This window comes from Oncorhynchus kisutch, unplaced genomic scaffold (genome assembly GCF_002021735.2).
Source record: "Oncorhynchus kisutch isolate 150728-3 unplaced genomic scaffold, Okis_V2 Okis03b-Okis08b_hom, whole genome shotgun sequence".
In the NCBI taxonomy this organism is placed as follows: Eukaryota; Metazoa; Chordata; class Actinopteri; order Salmoniformes; family Salmonidae; genus Oncorhynchus; species Oncorhynchus kisutch.
Window position 1 is genome coordinate 4993126 of NW_022261980.1, and position 12773 is coordinate 5005898.

At 44.3% G+C, this 12773-nt stretch overlaps 1 protein-coding gene across 4 annotated transcripts in view; it reads left to right on the plus strand.

Moving 5' to 3' along the window:
- Positions 1–12773, plus strand: part of lrrk1 (leucine-rich repeat kinase 1) — a 123834-nt gene that overhangs the window by 878 nt on the left and 110183 nt on the right. For 3 of the 4 annotated variants that reach the window (XM_031812290.1, XM_031812293.1, XM_031812292.1), the window contains exon 2: positions 425–636. In XM_031812290.1, the coding sequence (XP_031668150.1) occupies positions 543–636 (94 nt within the window). In that variant the 5' untranslated portion in view covers positions 425–542. Of the gene's footprint in view, positions 1–424; positions 637–11055; positions 11231–12773 lie in introns of those variants that run through there. The other variant, XM_031812294.1, reaches the window with a different exon arrangement.

Below are 12773 nucleotides of genomic sequence, written 5' to 3' on the forward strand. Positions count from 1 at the left end.
CCCACCACTGGGTGGGTATAATTTATGGAACTGGGTGGGTATAATTTATGGAACTGGGTGGGTAGAATTTGTGGAACGGGGTGGGATGTCAACAAACAACCCATTCAAAGTAGCACGAACACTTCACATAGCTGTTTATTGTATATGGGTCTGAAACAATAACACGACAAGTCATAAAAGTTGTAGTATAAAGCTTCTCGTACTAGACACAAGTACATTATTCTAATTAAGGCATCTCGACAACTATAGTTGTAAATGTTGGGTGGCAATTTGTGTATCCATGAACTTGTTATGCAATGTGAGTGTGTGACTGCTTTCACTTTCTCTAGATCAAACCTATGTCTGGCTGCCTGCCTGCCTGACTGGCTGTGTTTTGCAGGGCTCTGACTAATGGCCTCTCCCTCTGTCCTCCCTCCTACCACAGCCCATCTCTGACCAGTGTCTTCCACCACAGCAGTGACTCAGACTGGGACCAGTCCCACTGACCACCACCATCCTGTGCTGGTGCTAGTTCAGTCCTGCCCTGCTGTGGAGGAGGAGGCATGTCCTACTGGTCAGTCGGCCTCTCCAAGGCCACTGGAGACACACAGAGCAACAACATGGAGGAACAAGAGAAACACGATCTTGAACAAGATGGTGAGAGAATTCACTTTTACTGCATTGTACTTATCTCAGTCTTTTCCTTATTCCTTATATTGGAGGAGAATGTCCAAGGTCCCATCAGACCTTTAGAGAAGGATATGAGTAGAAGGAATCAAGGAAAGATGGCGTGATAATGAGCCATAGGCTGGTTAATGTGTTTTCCTTGGTTGTGGTTAGTACTGGAACATTCTTTGTGTGTCTGTGTTTCCAGTTCAACCCTCTGCCAAAGTCCTGTGTCACTGTGTCTTGTTGCAGTTCTGCTGACAATGTAACATTGTTCAATACATGACCAGTGTGGCTCTCAGGCTACTGGTGAAACATAGAGATACTGTGTGTGTGTGTGTGTGTGTGTGTGTGTGTGTGTGTGTGTGTGTGTGTGTGTGTGTGTGTGTGTGTGTGTGTGTGTGTGTGTGTGTGTGTGTGTGTGTGTGTGTGTGTGTGTGTGTACATTTTACTATACTAGTAAACCAAATAAAAATCAGAGAAGTGAGGACATTCCGCTGGTCCTCACTTGTAAAAAGGCTATTCAGGGGTTATGTTTAGGGTTAGAGAAAATGTGATTTTGAATGGGAATCAATTGTTGGTCCCCAAAAAGTCCTCACAAGTTTAGTAAGACATAGCTGTGTGTGAGACAAGCGTTCAGGTAGTTTGTCTCTGCACCTTGGTTGGACTGGGAGCTAGTATCAGCCAACATTATCATACTGTTTAAAAAAACATGTTTTTTAGGTATTTAATTGTTGGTTAAGGGGTTGTAAATAAGCTGTTCACTGTAAGGTTGTATTCAGCGCATGGGACAAATACAATTTGATTTGATCCCCTTTAGATACTGTGTTCTGTTAGACTGCTCCCAGATCTGTTTGTGCCATTGGCATAACAATCACCATAGGAGTTGTCAAGACGGCACAAACAGATCTGGGATCAGGCTACTGTTCCGTGGCAGTCGGAGACGTTTTGACTGTGAACCAGCGGATTGAGAATTGGTGAGGCTCATCTGTGTCTGAGTGTCGGCTGCTTAAATATAGAAGACAGAACTGAAACAACAACACCACTGGGTTCAGTCAAGTGGTGGCAGCAGCACTACTGTATCCTATGTTACTACTGAAGTCACTGCAGCACCGTCTGAAATCACCTTTTATAGTTATGGGCCCTGGTCAAAAGTAGGGCACTATCCGTAGGGAATAGGGTGCCATTTTGGACGGACACTACGTAAATATACTGTAGATGCTTTAGAAAGGCTCTGTGGAAGAATTGACACCTCAATTTCCTTCTGAATGAAAACATGTTCTCGTCTCATAACATGTTTTTAAATCATATTGATTGTGGAATTTGAAACTTTGACATTTAGATGGTTCATAAAATTGCTTGTTTGTCAGTGATGTGTGGAACAGCAAAATCAGTGTCTAGAAGGGCAACTGTGTCTTACTCAGTACCAGTGGCAGGTGTGATAGACCACATATAGGTTGTGAGAGTATGAAAAATGGCGTGTGTGAGAGAGTGAATGAAAAAGCATGTGTGGGAGAGACAGAAACTTTTACTCTTCCTCTGTCTCTCTCTCCCCTTTCTCTCTCATCCTCTCTCTCTCTCTCTTCCACTCCTCTCTCTCTCCCCTTTCTCTCTCTCCCTCTCTCTCTCTGTCTCCCACTCCCGTTTCTCTCTCCCTATCTCTGCCTCTTCTACTCCTCTCTCTCTCTCTCTCTCTCTCTCCCCTTTCTCTCTCGCTCTCCCTCTCTCTCGGTCTTCCACTCCCCTTTCTCTCTCACCCTCTCTCTCTCTCTCTCCCACTCCTCTCTCTCTCTCTTCCACTCCTCTCTCTCTCTCTTCCACTCCTCTCTCTCCCACTCCTCTTTCTCTCTCTCTCTCTCTCTCTCCCACTCCCCTTTCCCTCTCCCTCTTTCTCTCTGTCTCTCTTCCACTCCTCTCTCTCGCTCTCTTTTCCACTCCCATTTTTCTCTCTCTCCCCCTTTCAATTCAATTGACTTTATTGACATGGCAAGTTAATTATTACTTACATTGTCAAAGTATACATATTGAAAAATAAAAAAATATTTATATATAAATAAATGGTGGGACCAACAGCAATAGTGGACATGGACATGGGTTTACCATTAACAACAACTACAACAGCAATAATAATAGTAGTAGTGGACATGGGTTTACCATTAACAACAACTACAACAGCAATAATAATAGTAGTAGTGGACATGGGTTTACCATTAACAACAACTACAACAGCAATAATAATAGTAGTAGTGGACATGGGTTTACCATTAACAACAACTACAACAGCAATAATAATAGTAGTAGTGGACATGGGTTTACCATTAACAACAACTACAACAGCAATAATAATAGTAGTAGTGGACATGGGTTTACCATTAACAACAACTACAACAGCAATAATAATAGTAGTAGTGGACATGGGTTTACCATTAACAACAACTACAACAGCAATAATAATAGTAGTAGTGGACATGGGTTTACCATTAACAACAACTACAACAGCAATAATAATAGTAGTAGTGGACATGGGTTTACCATTAACAACAACTACAACAGCAATAATAATAGTCGTAGTGGACATGGGTTTACCATTAACAACAACTACAACAGCAATAATAATAGTAGTAGTGGACATGGGTTTACCATTAACAACAACTACAACAGCAATAATAATAGTAGTAGTGGACATGGGTTTACCATTAACAACAACTACAACAGCAATAATAATAGTAGTAGTGGACATGGGTTTACCATTAACAACAACTACAACAGCAATAATAATAGTAGTAGTGGACATGGGTTTACCATTAACAACAACTACAACAGCAATAATAATAGTAGTAGTGGACATGGGTTTACCATTAACAACAACTACAACAGCAATAATAATAGTAGTAGTGGACATGGGTTTACCATTAACAACAACTACAACAGCAATAATAATAGTAGTAGTGGACATGGGTTTACCATTAACAACAACTACAACAGCAATAATAATAGTAGTAGTGGACATGGGTTTACCATTAACAACAACTACAACAGCAATAATAATAGTAGTAGTGGACATGGGTTTACCATTAACAACAACTACAACAGCAATAATAATAGTAGTAGTGGACATGGGTTTACCATTAACAACAACTACAACAGCAATAATAATAGTAGTAGTGGACATGGGTTTACCATTAACAACAACTACAACAGCAATAATAATAGTAGTAGTGGACATGGGTTTACCATTAACAACTACAACAGCAATAATAATAGTAGTAGTGGACATGGGTTTACCATTAACAACAACTACAACAGCAATAATAATAGTAGTAGTGGACATGGGTTTACCATTAACAACAACTACAACAGCAATAATAATAGTAGTAGTGGACATGGGTTTACCATTAACAACAACTACAACAGCAATAATAATAGTAGTAGTGGACATGGGTTTACCATTAACAACAACTACAACAGCAATAATAATAGTAGTAGTGGACATGGGTTTACCATTAACAACAACTACAACAGCAATAATAATAGTAGTAGTGGACATGGGTTTACCATTAACAACAACTACAACAGCAATAATAATAGTAGTAGTGGACATGGGTTTACCATTAACAACAACTACAACAGCAATAATAATAGTAGTAGTGGACATGGGTTTACCATTAACAACAACTACAACAGCAATAATAATAGTAGTAGTGGACATGGGTTTACCATTAACAACAACTACAACAGCAATAATAATAGTAGTAGTGGACATGGGTTTACCATTAACAACAACTACAACAGCAATAATAATAGTAGTAGTGGACATGGGTTTACCATTAACAACAACTACAACAGCAATAATAATAGTAGTAGTGGACATGGGTTTACCATTAACAACAACTACAACAGCAATAATAATAGTAGTAGTGGACATGGGTTTACCATTAACAACAACTACAACAGCAATAATAATAGTAGTAGTGGACATGGGTTTACCATTAACAACAACTACAACAGCAATAATAATAGTAGTAGTGGACATGGGTTTACCATTAACAACAACTACAACAGCAATAATAATAGTAGTAGTGGACATGGGTTTACCATTAACAACAACTACAACAGCAATAATAATAGTAGTAGTGGACATGGGTTTACCATTAACAACAACTACAACAGCAATAATAATAGTAGTAGTGGACATGGGTTTACCATTAACAACAACTACAACAGCAATAATAATAGTAGTAGTGGACATGGGTTTACCATTAACAACAACTACAACAGCAATAATAATAGTAGTAGTGGACATGGGTTTACCATTAACAACAACTACAACAGCAATAATAATAGTAGTAGTGGACATGGGTTTACCATTAACAACAACTACAACAGCAATAATAATAGTAGTAGTGGACATGGGATTACCATTAACAACAACTACAACAGCAATAATAATAGTCGTAGTGGACATGGGATTACCATTAACAACAACTACAACAGCAATAATAATAGTAGTAGTGGACATGGGATTACCATTAACAACAACTACAACAGCAATAATAATAGTAGTAGTGGACATGGGTTTACCATTAACAACAACTACAACAGCAATAATAATAGTAGTAGTGGACATGGGTTTACCATTAACAACAACTACAACAGCAATAATAATAGTAGTAGTGGACATGGGTTTACCATTAACAACAACTACAACAGCAATAATAATAGTAGTAGTGGACATGGGTTTACCATTAACAACAACTACAACAGCAATAATAATAGTAGTAGTGGACATGGGTTTACCATTAACAACAACTACAACAGCAATAATAATAGTAGTAGTGGACATGGGTTTACCATTAACAACAACTACAACAGCAATAATAATAGTAGTAGTGGACATGGGTTTACCATTAACAACAACTACAACAGCAATAATAATAGTAGTAGTGGACATGGGTTTACCATTAACAACAACTACAACAGCAATAATAATAGTAGTAGTGGACATGGGTTTACCATTAACAACAACTACAACAATATTAATGAGAACAACAATACATAAAAGCAGTGGTAGTGGACCAGTGTCAACATGACTGAGAAGACACATAACATGGTAGTAGACCAGTGTCAACATGACTGAGAAGACACATAACATGGTAGTGGACCAGTGTCAACATGACTGAGAAGACACATAACATGGTAGTAGACCAGTGTCAACATGACTGAGAAGACACATAACATGGTAGTGGACCAGTGTCAACATGACTGAGAAGACACATAACATGGTAGTAGACCAGTGTCAACATGACTGAGAAGACACATAACATGGTAGTGGACCAGTGTCAACATGACTGAGAAGACACATAACATGGTAGTAGACCAGTGTTAACATGACTGAGAAGACACATAACATGGTAGTAGACCAGTGTTAACATGACTGAGAAGACACATAACATGGTAGTAGACCAGTGTTAACATGACTGAGAAGACACATAACATGGTAGTAGACCAGTGTCAACATGACTGAGAAGACACATAACATGGTAGTAGACCAGTGTTAACATGACTGAGAAGACACATAACATGGTAGTAGACCAGTGTCAACATGACTGAGAAGACACATAACATGGTAGTAGACCAGTGTCAACATGACTGAGAAGACACATAACATGGTAGTAGACCAGTGTTAACATGACTGAGAAGACACATAACATGGTAGTAGACCAGTGTCAACATGACTGAGAAGACACATAACATGGTAGTAGACCAGTGTCAACATGACTGAGAAGACACATAACATGGTAGTAGACCAGTGTTAACATGACTGAGAAGACACATAACATGGTAGTAGACCAGTGTCAACATGACTGAGAAGACACATAACATGGTAGTAGACCAGTGTCAACATGACTGAGAAGACACATGACGTGGTATGAAAGACAAAACAAAACAAGATGGGAAATATTATTGACATTACTTTGCACTTTTCACTGTCTGTCCCTCAGGTTGTGGCAGGAGGTGTTACGGCTTTCTAGGTGTGGTGAAGGAGAGTCGGACCAAACTGCAGCGTGTAGATTTCGATCCATGTTTAATCAAACAAACGTAACATGAAATAACACAAAACACTACAAAACAATAAACGTAATGAAAACCGAAACAATCTATACTTGTGTCAACTAACAATGCGACAGGAACAAAGACACTAAGGACAGATAGGACAATCACCCACGAAATACAAAGTGAAACTCAGGCTACCTAAATACGGTTCCCAATCCGAGACAACAAGAATCACCTGACTCAGATTGAGAACCGCCTCAGGCAGCCAAGCCTATACAAGACACACCCCTAATCAACCACAAATCCCAATGCCTACAAAAACCCCAATAGGACAATACAATAACCCCATGTCACACCCTGGCCTGAACAAATAATAAAGATAAACACAAAATACTTTGACCAGGGCGTGACAGAACCCCCCCCCCTAAGGTGCGGACTCCCGAACGCACCTCAAATCAAATCAAATCTTATTTGTCACATACACATGGTTAGCAGATGTTAATGCGAGTGTAGCGAAATGCTTGTGCTCCAAAACAATAGGGAGGGTCCGGGTGGGCGTCTGTCCATGGTGGCGGCTCCGGCGCGGGACGAGGACCCCACTTAGTCAACGTCTTAATCCCCTCTCCCTTCGTCCCTGGATAGTCCACCCTCTCCGCCGACCATGGCCTAGTAGTCCTCACCCAGAAACCCACTGGACTGAGGAGCAGATCGGGACTGAAGGACAGCTCGGGACTGAGGGGAAGCTCGGGACTGAGGGGAAGCTCGGGAGTGAGAGAAAGCTCAGGAGTGAGAGAACGCTCAGGAGTGAGAGAACGCTCAGGAGTGAGAGAACGCTCAGGAGTGAGAGAACGCTCAGGAGTGAGAGAACGCTCAGGAGTGAGAGAACGCTCAGGAGTGAGAGGAAGCTCAGGAGTGAGAGGAAGCTCAGGAGTGAGAGGAAGCTCAGGAGTGAGAGGAAGCTCAGGAGTGAGAGGAGGCTCAGGAGTGAGAGGAAGCTCAGGCAGGTAGGTAGATCTACCAGATCCTGGCTGGTTGGCAGATCCTGGCCGACTGGCAGATCTGGAAGAGTCTGGCTGACTGGCAGATCTGGAAGAGTCTGGTCGACTGGCAGATCTGGAAGAGTCTGGTCGACTGGCAGATCTGGAAGAGTCTGGTCGACTGGCAGATCTGGAAGAGTCTGGTCGACTGGCAGATCTGGAAGAGTCTGGTCGACTGGCAGATCTGGAAGAGTCTGGTCGACTGGCAGATCTGGAAGAGTCTGGTCGACTGGCAGATCTGGAAGAGTCTGGTCGACTGGCAGATCTGGAAGAGTCTGGTCGACTGGCAGATCTGGAAGAGTCTGGCCGACTGGCAGATCTGGCGGCGCTGGGCAGACTGGCGGCGCTGGGCAGACTGGCGGCACTGGGCAGACTGGCGGCGCTGGGCAGACTGGCGGCGCTGGGCAGACTGGCGGCGCTGGGCAGACTGGCGGCACTGGCTGCTCCATATAGGCTGACAACTCTGGCGGCTTCTTACAGACTGACAGCTCTGGCGGCTCCTTGCAGACTGGCAGCTCCTTTCAGACTGACAGCTCCTTGCAGACTGACAGCTCCGTGCAGACTGACAGCTCCGTGCAGACTGACAGCTCCTGCCAGTCTGGTCGACTGGCAGATCTGGAAGAGTCTGGTCGACTGGCAGATCTGGAAGAGTCTGGTCGACTGGCAGATCTGGAAGAGTCTGGTCGACTGGCAGATCTGGCAGTCGACCAGACTGACAGCTCCGTGCAGACTGACAGCTCCTTGCAGACTGACAGCTCCTCGCAGACTGACAGCTCGGGCTGCTTCATGCAGACTGACAGCTCTGGCTGCTCCATGCAGACTGACAGCTCTGGCTGCTCCATGCAGACTGACAGCTCTGGCTGCTCCATGCAGACTGACAGCTCTGGCTGCTCCATGCAGGCTGGCAGCTCTGGCTTCTCCATGCAGGCTGGCAGCTCTGGCTTCTCCATGCAGGCTGGCAGTTCTGGCTGCTCCATGCAGGCTGACAGCTCTGGTGGCTTCTTACAGACTGACAGCTCTGGCTGCTCCATATAGGCTGGCAGCTCTGGCTTCTCCCTGCAGGCTGGCAGCTCCAGCTGCTCCCTGCAGGCTGGCAACTCCAGCTCCAGCAGCGCAGGAGAGGAGAAAAGCGCTGGCTGCGCTGAACAGGCGAGGCACACTGAAGGCCCTGGTGCGTAGTGCTGGAACTGGTGGTACTGGATCGAGGACACGCACAGGAAGCCTGGTGCGGGGAGCTGCTACCGGAGGACTGGAGTGTGGAGGTGGCACAGGATGGGCTAGACCGTGAAGGCGTACTGGAGATCTTGAGAGCAGTGTTGGCACAGGACGTGCAAGGCTAGGGATGTGTACAGGAGGCCTGGTGCGTGAGGCTGGCACCAACTTCACCAGCCGACTAACACGCACCTCAGGACGAGTATGGAGCGCTAACCCAGGTGCCATCAAATCCCCAACACGTTCCGTCGGGCGAATCCCATGCAAAAAGCACCAACACAGCAACTCCCTCATTTCTCTCTCCTCCAATTTCCCCATTAACTCCTTCACAGTCTCTGTTTCGCTCACCTCCAACACCGGCTCTGGTTCTGGTCTCCTCCTTGGCTCCTCACGATAAACAGGGAGAGTTGGTTCAGGTCTATCTCCTGACTCAGCCACTCTCCCTCTGAGCCCCCCCCCCCCAATACATTTCTTGGGGTGACTTTCGGGTTTCGCTCTGCGCCGCCGTGTCTGTTTCTCCAACTCCATTCGCCTATAGCCCTCTTCGCACTGCTCTAGCGAATCCCAGGCGGGCTCAGGCACTCTCTCTGGGTCGGCCGCCCACCTGTCTATTTCATCCCACGTCGTATACTCCATGCTTCTGCTGTCCATAACCTCCTCATAACACCGCTGTTGCTGGATTTGTTGCCTCTCCTCTTTCGGCTGCTCCTGCCTGTTGACACGCCGCTTGGTCCGTTGGTGGTGGGTGATTCTGTTACGGCTTTCTAGGTGTGGTGAAGGAGAGTCGGACCAAACTGCAGCGTGTAGATTTCGATCCATGTTTAATCAAACAAACGTAACATGAAATAACACAAAACACTACAAAACAATAAACGTAATGAAAACCGAAACAATCTATACTTGTGTCAACTAACAATGCGACAGGAACAAAGACACTAAGGACAGATAGGACAATCACCCACGAAATACAAAGTGAAACTCAGGCTACCTAAATACGGTTCCCAATCCGAGACAACAAGAATCACCTGACTCAGATTGAGAACCGCCTCAGGCAGCCAAGCCTATACAAGACACACCCCTAATCAACCACTAATCCCAATAGGACAATACAATAACCCCATGTCACACCCTGGCCTGAACAAATAATAAAGTTAAACACAAAATACTTTGACCAGGGCGTGACAGGAGGACACATATTTGGCTGCCAAAACTGCACATTTAGGCTTTTCACCCAATAAATATTAGATTTTTTCTTCATCTTTTATAGTTTCAAATTCTTTGTATTGAATAAAAATTTGGGGAAATAAATATTCTCTTAGGTCTGAGTATTTGTCACAGTGTAATAGGAAATGCAGCTCTGTCTCCACCTCTACCTCTCTCTCTCTCTCCTCTTTCTCTCTCGCTCTCGCTCTCTCTTCCACTCCTCTCTTTCTTGCTCTCTGTCTCTCTTCCACTCCCCTTTCTCTCCCTCTCTCTTTCTCTCTCCCTCTCTCTCTCTATCTCTCTCCCACTCCCCTTTCTCTCCTCTCCCTCTCTTTCTCTCTCTTCCACTCCCCTTTCTCTCTCCCTCTCCCCTGTCTCTCTCTCTCTTCCACCCCTTTCTCTCTCCCTCTCCCCTGTCTCTCTCTCTCTTCCACCCCTTTCTCTCTCCCTCTCCCCTGTCTCTCTCTCTCTTCCACCCCTTTCTCTCTCCCTCTCCCCTGTCTCTCTCTCTCTCTCTCTTCCACCCCTTTCTCTCTCTCCCTCTCTCTCTGTCTCTCTCCCACTCCCCTTTCTCTGTCTCTCTCCATCTCTCTTTTCCTCTCTGTGAGGCTGTGTGCTAAGTGAAGTCCTCCCCAGTCCTCTATCCCGGGGGAAGCAGGCAGAGAAGAGAGGAGGAGGGTTGGGTTACACTCTGCAGGGATGGGTGGTGGGGTAGAGATAGATAGGGGATAAAGACTGAGAGGCAGAGACATATCATCATTACCTTCCCTTTAGGACACTCCGGGAGGAGTCAGGAGGGAGGGAGACTGGTGGCTGGGGCTGCCAAACAAAGAAGCATCACCCCCCCCCCCTCTCTCTCTCTGACACTTGCTCTGAGTGCACAGCCAGGGAGGTAGAGGGAGGGATGCAGAGAGAGCCATCGGCCATGCAGACAGGCTAGAGAGAGGCTCCTTGGATACATAACACACTACAGAGGAAGGAGGGAAGAGGGAAAGGCTGTATGAGAAAAGGAACAAGCGATCTGAATGCCATGGGGAGATGGAAGAAAAGAGAAGGGTCCAGTCTCATACTATGAACAGGTATGCTACAGGACATGTGGCTGATGCCCTAGCCCAGAGTAACACTGCTCACTGTAGTCACTGTGTAGCCGATGTAGCTAGCTGGGTGAATATAGTCTTGTTTACAGTCTAGAACATATGTACAGGGCATGTTGTTGTACGTGTGGCTAAAGCTAATGCTACATCAGATTAGTGGTAAATCTGTGGGTTTAATGTACTTTAGCTGTGATTGACGCTAGTGTTAGCCTGTAGGATCTGATTGTTTACCAGTGCAGCTGTGTGAACTGTAGGCTAGTAGAGGCATGTTTTTAATTCAGAGAGAGATGAGGACCCTGAAGATGTAATTTTCACTCTGACTGACTGGGTTTCGGGAAATCTCTTTTTATGCTTGTGGCTATACACTTTGTGACTATACACTGTGACTATACACTGTGACTATACACTGTGACTATACACTTTGTGACTATACACTTTGTGACTATACACTTTGTGACTATACACTTTGTGACTATACACTTTGACTATACACTGTGTGACTATACACTGTGTGACTATACACTGTGACTATACACTGTGACTATACACTTTGTGGCTATACACTTTGTGGCTATACACTTTGTGGCTATACACTGTGACTATACACTTTGTGGCTATACACTGTAACTATACACTTTGTGGCTATACACTTTGTGGCTATACACTGTGACTATACACTTTGTGGCTATACACTTTGTGGCTATACACTGTGACTATACACTTTGTGGCTATACACTGTGACTATACACTTTGTGGCTATACACTTTGTGGCTATACACTGTGACTATACACTTTGTGGCTATACACTGTGACTATACACTGTGACTATACACTTTGTGGCTATACACTTTGTGGCTATACACTGTGACTATACACTTTGTGGCTATACACTGTGACTATACACTTTGTGGCTATACACCTTGTGGCCATACACTTTGTGACTATACACTTTGTGGCTATACACCTTGTGGCCATACACTTTGTGACTATACACTTTGTGGCTATACACTGTGACTATACACTGTGACTATACACTGTGACCATACACTTTGTGACTATACACTTTGACTATACACTGTGACTATACACTGTGACTATACACTGTGACTATACACTGTGACTATACACTGTGGCTATACACTGTGACTATACACTTTGTGACTGTACACTGTGACTATACACTGTGGCTATACACTGTGACTATACACTTTGACTATAAACTTTGTGTGACTATACACTTTGACTATACACTGTGACTATACACTTTGTGGCTATACACTGTGACTATACACTTTGTGACTATACATTTTGTGGCTATACACTGTGACTATACACCGTGGCTATACACTGTGTGGCTATACACTGTGTGGCTATACACTGTGACTATACACTGTGACTATACACTGTGGCTATACACTGTGGCTATACACTGTGACTATACACTTTGTGGCTATACACTGTGACTATACACTGTGACTATACACTGTGTGGCTATACACCTTGTGGCTATACACTGTGACTATACACT